The 17,434-nt window shown below is 52.0% G+C and overlaps 1 protein-coding gene across 2 annotated transcripts in view; it reads left to right on the top strand.

Annotated features, from left to right (window-relative positions):
- Window positions 1-2,886: 2,886 nt before the first annotated feature.
- LOC138825330 (GATOR1 complex protein NPRL3) overlaps window positions 2,887-17,434 on the top strand; it is a 35,276-nt gene continuing 20,728 nt past the window's right edge. The window contains exons 1-5 of one of the 2 annotated variants that reach the window (XM_070019738.1): window positions 2,887-3,183; window positions 5,350-5,419; window positions 8,542-8,671; window positions 10,459-10,533; window positions 16,302-16,455. In XM_070019738.1, the coding sequence (XP_069875839.1) occupies window positions 3,066-3,183; window positions 5,350-5,419; window positions 8,542-8,671; window positions 10,459-10,533; window positions 16,302-16,455 (547 nt within the window). In that variant the 5' untranslated portion in view covers window positions 2,887-3,065. Of the gene's footprint in view, window positions 3,184-4,236; window positions 4,362-5,349; window positions 5,420-8,541; window positions 8,672-10,458; window positions 10,534-16,301; window positions 16,456-17,434 lie in introns of those variants that run through there. The other variant, XM_070019739.1, reaches the window with a different exon arrangement.

Genomic DNA, 17,434 nt, shown 5'->3' with positions numbered 1-17,434 from the left:
AGTTCCAGCCTCACTGCTTTAACCTTTGTGAGAAATGTTAACCTTAGGCCACATGTTGGCAGGAGGAAGAATCATCTGTTGCCATTGGAGCTCAAGGTATGGAGAATTAAAGATTATTCTCCTTACTTCTCTCTGGAGGGACAGACCTCTGGAGGGAAGCCAGTCCTAGATAGGGTCTGTGCACCCCTCCCAGTCCTCTGGCCCTCCAAGTGACAGGACTGATAAGGCCCAGCTCCCAGTCCTCTGGCCCTCCAAGTGACAGGACTGATAAGTCCCAGCTCCCAGTCCTCTGGCCCTCCAAGTGACAGGACTGATAGGCCCAGCTCCCAGTCCTCTGGCCCTCCAAGTGACAGGACTGATAGGCCCAGTGCCCAAGCAGTTTCTGACCCACCCAAGGGATTGCTAGGCAGGAGGGAAGCATGTTTCCAAAAGTCCACTTTCTTAAAAACATCATTTAATAAACCAAGTTATTTTCATTTGAAATCAGGATTTAGGGGTGTGGGGTGTTAGGAGAGGAGTCTGAGGATGTTCCTGCTGGGTGCAGCAGTTAGTTGATAGTCTTCTGTCCAGGAGACACGGTGAGAGCCTAGAAAGAGCCTAGAGCTAGCACTGCACTTTGAGTCTAAATTCTGCTACTGGTGGGGAAACAGGTGCACAGTGCAGCCTGCAGACCCTCAGACCAGGGTGTGAACATGAGCAGCCAGAGATGTGGACAGGGTTGGGTCTGAGGTGGTGGCACTGAGGGTGGCTCTGGGAGTCTCCAAGGCAGGTACTGAGCCCCATGGATCTCTGAGCATGAGAGCTAACCATCTTCCCATGGTTTGCACCAATTCTAATGCTTATTTCTATTACATAGTCAGAGCCAGGCACCGGTGGCTCACACATATAACCCTAGCTACTCAGGGGGCTGGTATCTGAGGGTTGAGGTTCAAAGCCAGTCTGGGCAGAAAAGTCTGTGAGACTCTTATTTCCAATTAATTAGCAAAATGCCAGAAGAGGAACTTTGGCTTATGTGGTAGAGCATCTTAAGGGATAGTGCCCAGGCTCTGAGTTTAAGCCCCAGTACCAGCACACACCCCCTCATACACACAGACACACAGACACACTCATGCACCTCCACACACTCACACCCCACAGTCAGAAAAGTGAACTGTGAGCCCTCCCGGGAGGGTTACTGGCAGGTGTCAGGCCTGTAAGGTGTCAGGGCAGCCGGGAGGCTGCTCTTTAGCTGGGGTACCCTCAGAACGCCCTGGTGGCAAGGGGAGTCAGAGAAGCGGAGCTTGAGTCACAGTTTCCTCATGTCTGGGCATTACAGACCCCCATGCCTCTGCCGGAAGGCCTCCCCACATGACTGGCCATTCTCCAGGGACTGATTTCCTCCCAACCTCTCCTCCTCTTTCTGTACCCCAATTCCTTTCCTTTTTTGTCGGTCGTGGGGCTCAAACTCTGAGCCTGGGTGCTGTCCCTCAGCTTTTCATCTCTCTCTTTCTTTCTCTCTCTCTCTTTTTGCCAGTCATGGGGCCTGAACTTGGCCTGGGCGCTGTCCCTCAGCTCTTCAGTTCAAGGTGAGCACTCTACCACTTAAGCCACAGAGCCACTTCTGGCATTTTCTGCTTATATGGTGCTGAGGAATTGAACCCAGGGCTTCATGCAAGGCAAACACTCTACCACTGAGCCACCTTCCCAGCCCTCTTTCTCGTCCTTCCTCTCTCTCTCTTTTCTTTCCCTTCCTTCCTTAATTTCTTTCTTTCTCTTCCTTCCTTGCTTTCTTCCTTTCCCTTTCTTTTCTTCTCTCTCTTCTTTCCCTTCCTTCCTTTCCCTTTCTTTTCTTCTTTCTCTCTCTCTCTCTCTCTCTCCTCGCTTTCTCACTTCCTCGCTTTGGTTCTTTTCTACCAGTCCTGGGGCGTGTATGCAGGGCCTGGACACTCGACCCAGCCGTGGGCCCTCTCACTTCTGTTGCGGAGACACTGTTGGGAAGTGTGGGAGAATGCACAGACCAGCATATAGGACAGGGATAAAGACGGGCAAAATCTGCAACAGACGGAAGGAATGTGTCCCCACTAGACAACGAGCCAGGAGGAGGAGAGAGCAGTTCAGACACTGGCAAGCGAGCAAATGTAACGTTTCTACACAAGCACCCCATAGAAAGCACTGATTTCTTCTTGGAGTTTCTGGACATTAAGACGGGGGGCGCGGCTCAACAGTAGAGGGCCTGTCTAGCACGCAGGGGCCTGGGATTCGAACCCAGGACCCTCCAAACTGATTCCGTTATGTGCGGTGGGTGCTCAGCCTGGGCGCTGTGCCCCTCTGCCTCCGCCCTCCAGGTGTGCGTCTACTTGGGCTCGAGCTCTGGGCCCGGGCGCTGGCGCTCTACCACCGGAGCCACGGCGCCCTTCCGGCATTGTCTGCGGAGCTGGTGCTGAGACTCGAACCCAGGGCCGGGTGCCTGCGAGGGGCGCTGTGCCCCAGCCGCCTTCCCGCCCCTCCCGTTCTCCAGTCAGGCGCTGGGCGTCCGCACGCTGGCGAGCAGCTCCGCGGCTGCGCGGCGGTTCCGGGCACTGCCCGCGCGGTCCTACTGCGCGCAGCTGGTTGTGTGTTTGCTGCCTGGGCTGAACGCGGGACGCTGAGCGAGCGCGGACCGCGAGCGACGCCGACCGGCGCCGCGCCTGCGCACTCGGCCCGGGCGCCTAGCGACGCCGGGGCCGCGCCTGCGCACATGGCCGGGGCGCCGAGCGACGCCGGGGCCGCGCCTGCGCACTCGGCCCGGGCGCCGAGCGACGCCGGGGCCGCGCCTGCGCACTCGGCCCGGGCGCCTAGCGACGCCGGGGCCGCGCCTGCGCACATGGCCGGGGCGCCGAGCGACGCCGGGGCCGCGCCTGCGCACTCGGCCCGGGCGCCGAGCGACGCCGGGGCCCGGCACCTCGCCTGCGTACGCTGCCCCGCCGCGCGCCCGCGCCCGCGCCCAGCGCCGCTTCCGGGCCGCAAGACGAAGGTCTCGCGAGCGTGGCGGGTGTGCGTGGGCTCGTAGTCTGTGGGCCGCTCGCCCGGGCCCCGCCCGCGCCGGCATGGGGGACAACACCAGCCCCATCAGCGTGATCCTGGTGAGCTCGGGCAGCCGGGGCAACAAGCTGCTGTTCCGGTACCCGTTCCAGAGGAGCCCGGAGCACCCGGCGTCCCGCACCAGTAAGTGGGGCCGCGGGCCGAACGACGGACCGACCGACGGACCGACCGACGGACCGACGGGCCCCGCCCCGCCCCAGGCGGGGGCAGCCGAGGACGCTTAGAAACCCGCCCCTCCCCGAGCGCGGCCCCGCGGCCGCCCGAGCCGAGCTCTGTGCCAGGCCGCGCCGTCCGGGACGCTTCTCCCCCGCCCGCCCCGGGGCCCGCCCCGGCCCTCCGCCCGCCCCGGGGCCCGCCCGCCCCGGCCCTCCGCCCGCCCCGGCCCTCCGCCCGCCCCGGGGCCCGCCCCGGCCCTCCGCCCGCCCCGGCCCTCCGCCCGCCCCGGGGCCCGCCCGCCCCGGCCCTCCGCCCGCCCCGGCCCTCCGCCCGCCCCGGCCCTCCGCCCGCCCCGGGGCCCGCCCCGGCCCTCCGCCCGCCCCGGCCCTCCGCCCGCCCCGGCCCTCCGCCCGCCCGTGAGACCGTGAGACCGTGAGACCGTGAGACCGCGAGACCGCGCCCAGGCCCTGAGTTCAGGCCCGGGACTGGCAATAAATAAATGAACAAAGCATCCAGAGTCATCAGAAAAAGAACATATGCTTTGTGTAAACACGAAGAGCCACTGAGGCCTGGCACCTTCGTGCCTGTCCTCTTTTGGGCTCACCTGGAATCCTAAGCAAGTTGTCATGTTACTTATTTAGTTATTGTTGTGTCGGTCCTGGGGCCTGAACTCTGGGTCTGGGCGCTGTCCCTCAGGCTTCAGCTCAAGGCCAGCGCTCCACCACTTGAGCCACAGCACCACTTCCGGCTTTTTTCTTATGTGGTGCTGAGGAATTAGATCCAGGGCCTCATGCATGCAAGGCAAGCGCTCTACCACTGAGCCACCTCCCAGCCCCTACTTAAGCCATTTTGAACCATACCTCCACCTTTTTGTAATTTTTTGTCAGTCATGGGGCTTGAACTCTGTGCCTGAGCACTGGCCCTCAGCTCAAGGCTAGCGCTCTGCCACTTGAGCCACAGCACCACTATCAGTTTTCTGGTGGCTTATTGGAGATAAGAGTTTCACAGCTTTTCCTGCCTGGGCTGGCTTTGAACCACAATCCTCAGATCTACCCTACTGAGTAGCTAGGATGACAGGCTCGAGCCCCGGCACCCAGCTCCCAGCGCATTGAGAACTAACTACTGCATATCAGAAAAAACATGAGGTTTGTCTCTGATGTTGGCTTAGCTCACTTAACATATTTGTGAATATTAGTATTATTATTTTTTGTCAGTTGTGGGGCTTGAACTCAGAGCCTGGGCGCTGTCCCTGAACCTCTGTGCTCAAGGCTAGCATTCTACTATTTGAGCTACACCACTACTTCTGCTTTTTGAGTGGTTAATTGGAGATAAGAATCTCATGGGAGATGGGTGCTGGTGGCTTGCACCTGTAATCCTGGCTGCTTAGGAGGCTGAGATGTGAGAATCGCAGTTCAAAGCAGGAAGGAAAATTGTGAGACTTAAATTTTTTTTTTGTTTATGCCAGTGGGCTTGAACTCAGGGCCTAGGCTCTGTTCCTGAGCTTCTTTTGCTCAAGGCTAGCACTCTACCACTTGAGCCACAGCCCCACTCCAGCTTTTTCTCTTTGTGTGGTACTGAGGAATCAAACCCAGGGCTTTGTGCTAGGCAAGCAGTCTACCACTAAGCCACAGTCCCATCCCTGTGAGACTTGTCTCCAAGAAACTCCAGAAAATCAGAAGTGGTGCTGTGACTCCAAGTGGTAGAGCACTAACCTACCTGAGTGAAAAAACTCGGAGACATCATTCATGCCCTGAGTTCAAGCCCCACAAGAGTTTAAGCCCCATAAAAAGAGTCTCACAAACTTTGCTGCCCAGGCTGGTTTCAAACATCAATTCTCAGATCTCAGCCTTCTGATTAGCTAGGATTACATGTATGAACCACTGGTGACTGTGAGAGTGTGTGTGTGTATATGTGTGTGTGTGTTTTAATATGAAGTAGTTGTCCTTCTGGTAGGGTTTATTTAATTCAACTCATGTTTTACATTCTTGCATGTTTATTCCTTTTTAGTGAATGAGTAATATTCCATGGTGTGACTAGACAGTGTTTTGAAAGCATCGGTTTGAATAGTTTCACAATGCTCCTGTGTTAGAGACCCTCTTTCTTAGCCCTTCTCCCCTTTCTGCCCTTCCTCAGGTAAGCCCCGTAGCAGATACGCTGTTAACAACACAAGTGACCATGCTGATGACCAGGATGGTGATTCCCGGTAAGCACTCTGTCACCATGGGCTGGGTCTGGTTCTGCTAAGTCTGGGCAGAATCACTGTCCTAGGGACTAAACTGTTTGTCCCCTGAGAATTCGGGTGTCCCTTTTCTTAATTCATTGGGTATTTCCAGATAGGGCAGATCTGAGGGTTGAACTGCTGCTGCTCTTTAGCTTGCTGAATAATTTGGGCACATACACTAGCTATGGGTTGTATGGTTGATAAAGCAGGTCTGAAAACAGATGAGATCATGTCTATGAGGATGTTTATCTGCTACAGAGGAAATAGAAGAAAGCAGACCCCTTTATTGCTCTTAGACTTCATTCTTCAAAAAGGTAACCAAAGGTTTGATACAGGTGTCCAAGTACAACACAGTCTTATCCAGGCCTTTGTGGGTGGCCAAACTCTAGTGGTGATTAGGGTGAAGTGGTAGAACACTAGCCTCAAGTGAAAAGGTTAGAGGACAGAGCCCAGGCCCTGAGTTTCAAGATTCAATATGGGGGGAAAAAAAAAAGATGGTAGCTTGGAGTAAATTTATCTGTTACAGACCCCTAGGAGGCCTTTACTGCGGCACACTGGTGCTCTACCTATGCTACAGGTCAGCCTGGAGCAGAACAGCCACTCCCTCCTGCTCTTCTCCCTTGCTCAGAAAGTGCTCTTGTGCAAGGAGTTTCCCAGGAAGGCCAGTAGTACCTACTTCCTGAAGTTGGTTTTCAGAGACTTAAAGATGAAATGACATAAAGGATGTTTTCAAGATAATTAGTTCAGTATTTAATATAATGAAGAAGGAAAACCATGGGGTGCTTCTCTTTAGAATTTATTTTATTAATGGGCCTGGGAAGGTAGCTCAGTGGTAGAGCGCTTGCCTTGCATGTATGAGGCCCTGGGTTCTGCTACTTCTGAATCCCGAGTCAGTGGTGGATGGTAGAGAGTTTGTTTAGATCGGGTGTGAGTTACTGGTACTGAGCCAGTGGCTAGCAGAAGTGTTTGCTGGACTTAACTACCACACTGCGGGTTCCTCACACACATGACAGGCTAAGGGGGCAGTGTGGCTTTTGTAGAAAGCCTGTGGTGCCTCCATCTAAGACTCCGAGAGCGAGCATGCTCTGAGGAAGGAGACCTAGGAATTGCCCATAGGTCCTGAAAGTTCTAGAAAGTCTTCAACAAAATTAATGTTGGAAGATTTGACCATACCCTGACTGTACAAGAGACACAGCAGCCCATTCTGACCAGTCTGGTTTGTTTGTGGGTCCAGGTGCCCTAGGGTGGTTGGAGGATCTTGTCAGGTCTGGAGTAAGGCTGGGAAGTAGCGTGAGCCTTCCGGGCTTGGAACACCGAGGCCCTCCACCGGCATGAGGCCCACTTGGGAACGTCCACAGCTGCTTCTCTTGCATTTTGTCCGTGTATCAGTTGACATTATCAGGGTTCTTGCTTCTGACTGCCTCCCTCTTTTATTTAGTTACTTTTTGTCAGTTGTGGGCTTGAACTCGGGGCCTGGGTGCTGAGCCTCTCTGTGCTCAAGGCAAACGCTCTACCACTTGAGCCACAATGCCACTTCCAGTTTTTGAATGGTTAATCGAGATAAGAGTCTCACGGTGACTTTTCATCCAGAGTTGACTTTGAACTGCAATCCTCAGATCTCAGCCTCCTGAGTAGCTAGGATTACAGGTGTGAACCACTGGTACCTGGCTGCCTCCCTTCATAAAGCCCTATTTAGTACTTGGATATGACCCAATGACCTTCTTCCTAGATTTTTTTTAACCCTAGCTTATCTTGTGTGTGTGTGTGTGTGTGTGTGTGTGTGTGTGTGTGTGTGAGAGAGAGAGAGAGAGAGAGAGAGAGAGAGAGAGAGAGAGAGAGAGAGAGAGAGAGAAAGAGACAGACAGAGAGAGGGAGGAGAGAGGATGTCAGAGTTTCTTTTTTTTTTTTTTTTTTTTGATGTCAGAGTTTCTTGAGGCTTGAACTCAACTCATAGCCTGGGTGCTGTCCCTGAACTTTTGTGCTCAAGGCTAGTTAAAGGCAGGTAACTAGGATTACAGGACGGGAGTCACTGGTGCCCAGCTTACTGTTTGCTATATCTGAGTGGTGCTACAGCAGCTGTTGAAGTTGACCTTCCTGAGACTGATTATTCATTATGATGAAATTAGTCCCCCTCCCTCCAGTGGACGGCCTCCAGGAGAGAAGCATACTCTAGGAAAGAAGAAGCACACTGGAATATCTGTGTCTCGCTGACTTTTCAGGATTGTGGACTAAGTAGATCTCCTTATCTGGGGCAGAGTATGGCCCTAGGGACACTGGAGCCACTTTCCCCAAGACATGATGCCCTCCTGACCTGGGAATTAGAAATGCTTTCTTTGGTGGATTGGTGAGCACAAGTGTTTTCCTTCCAGGCCCAAGTCAGTAACAGTGGGGAGTGCACCGAGGCGTCCAGAGCAGAGGCCCCAGTCCTTGGGCTCTTGAGATAAGAGGCAGCCCCACACCCAGTGCTCTGCTCCTGCAGGAGGCTCCCTTATCTGGGTCCTCCAGGCTAGGAGGCCCGGCTTACCAATGGGGAGGCTCACACAGAAGCACCTTGGAAGAGCTGAAGGCCTCCCCACATCTGAGTGGTTCCCAGTTCCTCACCGCAGCCGGTTCTGTGCTTCCCTCCGGTCCTGCCACAGGGCATGCGTAAAATGTGGAAAGCTTTAAGGGTTTGGGATAAGGGAAAGGCTGGGCAGCTGTGCCCTGAGAAAGGCCTTCAGCAGTCCACACCCATCACTGAGCACTGTAGGACAGGGCAGAGGTCCTGGAGGTTGAGCCAGAGGTTTAGTCCAGCAGCCTGAGTGTTGTCTGGGAGAGGCTCCTCCCCTGAGGTCAGTACCACATCCACCTGTCAACGCACACTCCAGGTGTTTCTCTCCTAATTTCCTACAGCATGCAAGAGATGGCAGCACATGCCTCCAGCCTGTGCGTCTCCTGCCTTTTACCTGTAATTCTGGTGATTTTACACCCATAACCTGGGGCTTGCTGCAAGACCTGCCCATCAGCCCTGGGGCAGAGCAGTGCCACCGAGACCCTCCCATTTAGGGGTGTTGGGTGCTAGCATATGTGGTTAGTTTATTGTCATCCTCTCTTTTAATTTTCAGGTTTTCAGATGTTATTCTAGCAACCATTTTGGCAACCAAGTCTGAAATGTGTGGCCAAAAGTTTGAACTGAAGATCGATAATGTGCGGTTTGTGGGGCACCCAACACTACTGCAGCATGCTTTGGGGCAGGTAGGGCCCTTGGGCAGCTGGGATTGCCTGGGGTAGGCAGGCCTGGCCCTGTCTGGCTCTGGGGGCTTCAAATCTGAGCTCATAAGGGCTCTGGTGAAGGCAGCCAGACCCAGCCAGGGCTTGTTATAACTTCATGGGCCACTGGCTGCACCCCCCCCCCCCCCAGTGCTATGATCAAACCTAGGGCTTCCTACATCCTAGGCACGCACTCTCACTGCTCAGCTCCCCTCTGCCTCCCTGCCAGCTGCCTTTGCCACTTACATTCTAGGTCTCTATTTACTGTGGCTGTCCCTTTTATACATGGGGTGTCTGTCTCCTGAGGAGGACAAGAGAATGAGTTTACCGGCATCTTTCAAACCCCTGAATTTAGAACTGTTTCTATTAAATCATCTGTGCATAGCCAGTCTTTTTTTTTGGGGGGGGGGGTCTGGTCGTGGGCCTGAACTCTGGGCCTGGGTGCTGTCCCTCAGCTCTTCAGCTCAAGGCTAGCGCTCTACCACTCGAGCCACAGCGCCACTTCTGGCTTTTTTCTTTTTGCTTATGTGGCACTGAGGAATCAAACCCAGGGGCTCAGGCATGCAAGGCAAGTGCCCTACCACTGTGCCACCTTCCCAGCCCGCATAGCCAGTCTTACCACTTTGCACTTACTAAGCTTTGGATATATGTTCTCTGATGGAGAACTGGTACCTGAGGGGTCTGTACACCCCAGCCTCCAGTGAGCTCTGCACACAGGCAGGGTCAGTGCCAGCATTACTCAGATTCTGAAGGGTTTCCAGGATACACATGACTCACCTGCATTTCTACAATCCAGAAATTGTGTGAGGCTCTGTTCTGTGATTTGCAAGGCTTCTCCACAGTTAAGCTCCTGAAAAGAACCACTGAGGTGTTTAGATGTGTCTGGCACCTTGGAGCACCTCCCTCCTCACCGGGTGGTCAGAGGGGAGGGGAGATTGGCAGTCACCCTGTAGAACTGGGATGGGTACTTCCTTGGGTGGCCGAGAGAACTGAAGGCAGAGCTTTGACGCCTCCTAGTGGCAACACTTGCAGTTGGCTTTGTAGAGCTGTGCTGTGCCCTGCGGTGCTGCGTTTGAATGCTTTGGTGCGTGTGACCCAAGGTAGCCGGATGCAGAAATTGGGAGCACAGAGTAAGGAAGGACTTGGCTCTAGGGAGACTGGCTGTCTCCCTCAGGGATTTCCAGGCCTTTGTTGGCTTTTAGCATTTTCTCATCTCTAGATGATTCTGAGCAGTGGCCATACCTGGCCAACAGCCTGAGTGGTTGCAAGTGGATTCCAGGAATAGCAACAGGGAATGGGTCTGGGCCTCCACAGATGTGGGCTCCTTTCCAGACCTGTTGTGTCTGGGCTCTGTTGGATTACCCGTCACTCCTGTGCACAAGGCAGTTCCTCTAACAGACACACTGGTCACTTCTCAGAAACCCCAGGTGGTTCTTTCTCAAATTCTCTGGGGCTCTTTCCCAAGTATACTAGCCCTAGATGCCTGTCTTTGTTTGTTTTTTTTTTTGTGTGTGTGTGTGTTTTTTTTAATTTATTGTCAAGGTGATGTACTGATGTATCTTTTTTTTTAATTTAATTTTATTTGTGAACATACTGTACAGAGGGGTTACAATTACATGGGCAGGATAATGCGTACATTTCTTACCAAGCATTGCAGCCTCCTCCTTTGGTTTACCCTTCACATCCCTTCCCAGCCTCCCCCCTCCCCCCCAAGATGCCTGTCTTTGTAAAGTCATACCTCTCAATTTATTAGGATTATGTCTCTTTTCCAGGTCTCCAAAACAGATCCATCCCCGAAGAGGGAGGCACCTACTATGATTCTTTTTAATGTGGTATTTGCACTAAGGGTGAGTGTTTGCATGTACCCATTTCAGTGAAACTCTTGCTGCCTCAGAGCTCAGACTGTGATGGGGCCATGGAACTCACCCTGATTGTTTCCCGTGTGTGTGTGTGTGTGTGTGTGCGCGCGTGTGTGTGTGTGTGTGTGCGCGTGCGTGTGTGCGTGCGTGTGTGTGTGTGTGTGTGTGTGTGTGTTGGTACTTGAACTCAGGGGCTCTAACTATCTCACTTGACTTTTCCTCAAAGCTGGCACTCTACCACTTGAGCCACACCTCTACTTCCTGTTTCCCTGTAAAACACATGTAATATGGGTTATAATTTAAATGTTATTTATTATTGTATTGAGGATGGAACCTAGGCTCTCAGGGTAGACAAGTACTCTACCATTGAGCTACAGTAAATATTTGGCCCTGTCTTAATCTTTACTGAAGCCGGCGGTGGTAGTACATGCCTGTGATCCCCGCGTTTTGGATCATAGACTGAGACGGGAGGATTGTGAGTTGGAGGCAGTCATCATTACTCATCACCACAGTCTAGATCCAGAATACTTTCCCCCTCTAAAGGAAAGTGCCTGAGAACTCGTTAGCAGTTAGCTAGTCCTTATTCTCTCTTTGCCTTTAACCCTGGAGTTCACCCGTCTACTTCCTGTCTCTGGATTTGTTCTGCGTATTTCTTTTTTTCCTGCTTTTTTTTTTTAATATTTTATTTTATTTTATTTGAGAACATACTGTACAGAGGGGTTACAATTACATGGGCAGGATAATGCATACATTTCTTACCAAGCATTGCAGCCTCCTCCTTTGTTTACCCTTCACCTCCCTTCCTAGCCTCCCCCCCCCCACCCAATCATACCCCCCTCCCCCACACACACCGACATTGTAAAGCTGGTTTTGACATGACATTTTCCTGCTTATTTTTTTGGTACTGGGTTCAAACTCAGAGACCTCGTTCTCACTTGGTTTTCTTGTTTGCTGCTGACATGCTACCATTTGAGCCATGCCTTCAGTTCAAGCCAATTTTTTTCTTTTTCTTTTATTGCTGATTCTGGGGCTTGAACTCAGGGCCTTGGCACTGGCACTTAGCTTTTCAGTCAAGGCTGGCACTGTACTACTCGAGCCACAGCTTTACTTCCAGTTTTTTCAAGAACTTTCTCCTGCCTCTGCTGGAGGTCTCAGCCTCAAGAGCTTTCAGCATCTTGGGTAGCTAGATTATAGGGGTTGAGCCACCAGTGCTCAGCTCATCGTTCTTTCTTTCTTTTTTTTTTTTTTTTTTGGGGTCCGGTCGTGGGGCCTGAACTCTGGGCCTGGGTGCTGTCCCTCAGCTCTTCAGCCCAAGGCTAGCGCTCTACCACTTGAGCCACAGCGCCAACTTCCGGCTTTTTTCTTTTTTCTTATGTGGTGCTGAGGAATCAAACCCATGGCCTCAGGCATGCAAGGCAAGCGCTCTACCACTGAGCCACTTTCCCAGCCCTCCTCATTATTTCTTTCTTTTTTTTTTTTTTTGTCGGTCGTGGGGCTTGAACTCTGGGCCTGGGCGCTGTCCCTCAGCTCTTCAGCTCAAGGCGAGTGCTCTACCACTAAGCTACAGCGCCACTTCCGGTTTTCTGGTGGTTTATTGGAGATAGGAGTCTCACAGTCTCTCCTGCCCGGGCTGGCTTTGATCCGCGATTCTCAGATCTCAGCCTCCTGAGTAGCTAGGATTACAGGCGTGAGCCACCAGCTCCCGGCCCTTCTCATTATTTCTTAAGATAGTTCTAGCTCTGTCTGAGGTTGTCTTCACTAGTTATGGGAAATGCCTTTCCAATAGGCCTATCAAAGTAGAAAGGATACAAATAAACTGTAGTTGAGTGCCAGTGGCTCATGCCTAAATTCCTGACTACTCAGAAAGCTGAGGTCTGAGGATTAATGTTTGAAACCAGCCCAGGTAAAAAGCCCCTGAGACTGTTTATCTCCAATAAACCTTCAAAAAACTAGAAATGGAGCTGTGGCTCAAGAGGTAATGCACTAGTTTGAGCAGAGAAGCTCAGAGGCAGCACCCAGGCTCTGAGTATAAGCCACAGGGCCAGCACAAAGAAAAAAAGTGTATCCAGGGTAAGATTGGTTTATATTATGATGGGACTTTGAAATACATAGTAAATAGTAAATTACTGATAATAAAATAATGGAATGCCTTTGAAATACACTATTTAAAATCAAACTAGTAGCTGGGCATGGTGGCTCATGCCTATAATCCTAGCTACTCAGGAGGCTGAAATCTGAGGATCTTGGTTCAAAGCCAGTCCAGGCAGGAAAGGCCATGAGACTCTTATTGCCAATAAACCACTAGAAAACCGGAAGTGGCTGTGGCTCAAGTGGTAGAGTGCTCGCCTTGAGCTGAAGAGCTGAGGGACAGCGCCCAGGCCCAGAGTTCAAGCCCCATGACTGACCCAAAAAACCCCAAAAATCAAACTTGTAGAGAAAAGCTGCTTTTAAGGGGAACCTAGTTGTTAAAACTGGATACCTGGGGCTGGGAATGTGCTCAGTGGTAGACTTCCTGCCTAGCATGCATTAAGCCCTCGGTTTACCTCTTCACTACCACACACACAGAAAGAGCTGGAAGTAGCACTATGTCTCAATTTGTGGAGTGCTAGCCTTGAGCCAAAGAAGCTCAAGGACAGTGCCCAGACCCTGAGTTCAAGTCCTGGTACTGGCAAAAGCAGAATAAAACAAAACAAAAAACCTCCAAAACACACAAAACTGATGATAAATAAGGGACCAAAATGAATACCAAATGCTTTGTCCTGTCTCAGGGTGTAGTTCAGTGGAGCAGTTTCCCATCCAGCACTGCAGACAAACAGCCCAACCAGAACGCCTTCTCAAATTTGTTACTGGTGGCTGTCCTTGGCCTGAAGGATAGGATGGTGATCTGCCATTGTGCTTGATCCTCTCCTGCAGCCTCTGTATCTTCACAGTATTCTTATATTTCTTATATGATAACAGCATGCATATAGCTCAAAAAAAAAAAAAAAAGGAAAAAACCCGAATGAATAAACATACCATAATGAATGCTACGCACGCGCTGCGCCTGTGCCCGGGGCAGGCCAGCGGGTGAGAAGCAGCTGTAGGCCCGCCTGCTCGGATTCATGCCAGCTCTGGTCTCTGGAAAACAGTACTTGGTAAGGGAACATATAGGCCCTGAGACCGAACAGTCTACCCCTGGAATATTGTTAAGATAACAAATAGCTTCATGATTATGTAGATTTTTTTTTTACACTGATATGCCTGTCTCTGAGGACTCATACCCGTTGGCTCTGTCTGTTTCTTTCCCTCTCTCTCTATCTCAAGGCAAGTCCAAAACCTGTCTGTCCATTCTTTTATGCTTCAGAACACATCTGTAACAGAATGTATTTGTATTATGCAGTGATACTTTTTACACGTTTGACAAAACTTACAATAATTGGTGGTACTCATTAGTACCTGATTCATTGGAACTACCTGACTGAGAAAATACTACCCCCCTTGGCCTGTCTGAAGCAAGACACCACCCAGCCAGCCTGGTGCACATGTGTGTGTGCGTGTGTATGTGCGCGCGTGCATGTGTGCGTGTGTGCGTATGTGTGCATGTGTGCGTGTGTGCGTATGTGTGCATGTGTGCGTGTGTGCGTATGTGTGCATGTGTGCATGCGTGCATGTGCGTGTGTATGTACGTGCATGCGTGTGTGCACACGTGCATGTGTATGCGTGTGCATGTATGTGTGGTGGGCTTGTGCTCTCCAGGCTCTCTTCTCCCTTTGTCATGTCATACATTCTGTATCCATTGGGCAGATGGCTCAATTGTATTTGTGTCTATATCCTGCACACAGGACATTATCTTTGAAAGCCTGGTTACATTTAAATACAAATTTGAGGTGTGAGAAAGTCTCAGGAGTAACCTTGGTGTTGCTTCCTATCATATGAGTAGCTACGGAGATGCGTGCTTCTTTTTTTTTTTTTTTTTTTTTTGGTCGGTCGTGGGGCTTGAACTCTGGGCCTGGGCGCTGTCCCTCAGCTCTTCAGCTCAAGGCGAGCGCTCTACCACTTGAGCTACAGCGCCACTTCCGGTTTTCTGGTGGTTTTATTGGAGATAGGAGTCTCACGGTCTTTCCTGCCCGGGCTGGCTTTGAACCGCGATCCTCAGATCTCAGCCTCCTGAGTAGCTAGGATTACAGGCGTGAGCCACCAGCGCCCGGCTTGATGCGTGCTTCTCTGATCCACTGTAGGTGCAGAAGGAGTATTGAGGCAGGGATGTGGGCCTGACGTGTGTCTGTTGAGTGCAGGCCATCCTTGAGAGCAGCATACACAGTGAATAGCTAGCCTGGTGCAGTGAGGGCATTCTTTTTTTTTTTTTTTTTTTGTCGGTCATGGGGCTTGAACTCTGGGCTTGGGTGCTGTCCCTCAGCTCTTCAGCTCAAGGCGAGCACTCTACCACTTGAGCCACAGCGCCACTTCCGGTTTTCTGGTGCTTTATTGGAGATAGGAGTCTCACGGTCTCTCCTGCCCGGGCTGGCTTTGAACCGCGATCCTCAGATTTCAGCCTCCTGAGTAGCTAGGATTACAGGTGTGAGCCACCAGCGCCCGGCTAGTGAGGGCATTCTTACACAAACACTAGTGTGTGCTGTCTCACGGCTACTGTCTCTGTCCTGTGAGTGCCTCGGTCGTGGTGAAGGCAGTGCCCTGGGCCGAAGGGGAAGCATGGCTGCCTTTTGGCATGTCTGCCTCACGTGAGTTCTGGGTGTGAACTTGGGATCTTCTGAGAATTCTGAACACTTCTTCCACATCCAGGTGAACAAGGTATTTGAGCCTGAAGTCTCGATGTGAACCATGATCAGGCACTGCCCTGCCTGATAAAGGGAAGGCAGCCCCCGGGGTTCTTTCTAATCAGTGGTGCCATTTGCTCCTCTCCCTTCCCCACCCCATCACTGTAGTATGACTCAGCATCCCTGTCGGCCTTCAGAAGAGAAGTACTGAGTCATGTGGGTTCTGTTATCTGCTCTCTGGCACATCTTCACAGACCCCACAGTGACAGGCTCTACTCTTGGCCTGGGCAGATACACCTGCCTGCTGACTTTGGCCCCTGATAGATTCTCGAGGGGGAAGGGCCACTCTCGCCTGCTCCTTTGACCTTGTCCCTACTCTGGTGTAGAGGGGGCACAGGGTCAGGGACTGACGGGCACACTAACCCTGAGTGTGGATTTCAATCCAGGCCACACAGTTAGCATGGTGCTTCTGTGACTGTACTGTGAGCCTGTGGCAATGTGGCTGTTATGCTGCATTCTTACATACCACAGGCCACTCACACCCAGCCATGCTCAGGCCAGGCTGTTCTCAGCACGGTTGGATTAGTTTCCCCAACTCAGTCATTGGTGGTTCTTCCTCAGATTAGGACTTGTGACCCAGGATCCCATAGCTTTGGACCTGTGCCCTGCTTACATTTCTGACATGGGGCCCCCACAGGGTCATCTCTACAGCCCCCTGGGCAGCGGTTCCCGACAACAGAGGGTGTGACTGACACCAGCACTTCTGTGGATGCCCTCAGAGGGCCCAGGGAGGTTCCATGCTAGTGGCCTGGAGAGCAGCCTGAGCACGTAGAGTGGAGAGGCTTTCTTCATGTTTTAAGTTACTGTGTGTTAGGTCTTCTTCAGCTCTGTGTCTGGCTATTTGAGTCTGTGTAGGGCTTCTTCCGCAGGCTGGTGCGGGCCGTCCGTCACCAGCCGTCGGCACAGCCTGCCCAGTGCACTGCCACTGTGTTTCTTCCGCAGGCCGGTGCGGACCCGTCCGTCATCAGCTGTCTGCACAGCCTGTCGAGGCGCATCGCCACCGTGCTGCAGCATGAGGAGCGCCGCTGCCAGTACCTCACGCGGGAGGCCAAGTTGATCCTGGCGCTCCAGGACGAGGTGTCCACGATGGCGGAGGGTGAGTGCGGCGGTGGGCGAGCACCGTCCGGGCCGGCGTGGGCTTTGCGGTGGTGTGGAAATCTTTGGAGTAGAGCCAGGTAGTGGCTCTGGACTCTTAATTTTGAAGAAGCATGAGCATTAAAAGATGGTCCCATGAACTGGCCCTCTGTTTCTAGGAATACTTGTCACAAAGGGTGCCCGAGTCTAGAGAAGCGCTGTGCCTCCAGAGACCTCCCCAGGCCACAGAGCACAGCCATCAGGGGTGAACTACAGCATTGGAGGAACCTGGGATCAGGGACTGTCCTGATGTGCAGGTCGGAAACTGGTTCAGGAGTTGTGTGGTTTTCCTGTTGGACTGATAGTGCCCTGTATAGGAAGACTCCCAGAAGCCCAGTTTTAGATCCACTTGCCTGAATTTATGTGCCTAAATTGATTTCCCAATTGGACGTGTCCTGGGGTAGGGAGACTTGGGAAAGTTGAGGTGGGTGGGTTCGATTCTTGGCTTTTAGCCAAATTGCTGGAGCATCTAACTAGTTATGAAAAATAACCTTTGTTGGTGGATCACTGGACAATGTTTGGCATACCCAAAGGTGCCAGAGTATGGAGGGATCCTGCTAGCTAGCTCTACCCCACTTTGCTAAGGCTAGCAGCTCCCTACAGAATAGAAAGTGAGAAACACAACTAATCAGACTTTGTAGCTACAAGTAAAAGCAGTGATTGTCATACTCAAATTAGCAGAAAAGAAACAAGCTGGTGGCTCACACTTATAACCCTAGCTGTGCAGGAGGATGAGATTTGAAGCCAGCCTGGGCAAAAGAGAAAGTCTGTAAGATTCCATCTCCAAAATAACAAGCAAAAAATAGGCTGGAGGTATGGCTCAGAAGGTTGAGTGCCAGCTAAACTAGCAAACCAGGCAAGCGCCAAACTCCATGACTGCCAAAAACAACTCCCCCTCAAGAAAAATAATAAAAACTGTATACTTTAAGTGCATTTTCAAT

The sequence above is a fragment of the Dipodomys merriami genome, unplaced genomic scaffold (genome assembly GCF_024711535.1).
Source record: "Dipodomys merriami isolate MVZ:Mamm:240054 unplaced genomic scaffold, mDipMer1.0.p SCAF_137, whole genome shotgun sequence".
NCBI lineage: Eukaryota > Metazoa > Chordata > Mammalia > Rodentia > Heteromyidae > Dipodomys > Dipodomys merriami.
This window is presented reverse-complemented; position numbering and strand designations above follow the sequence as displayed.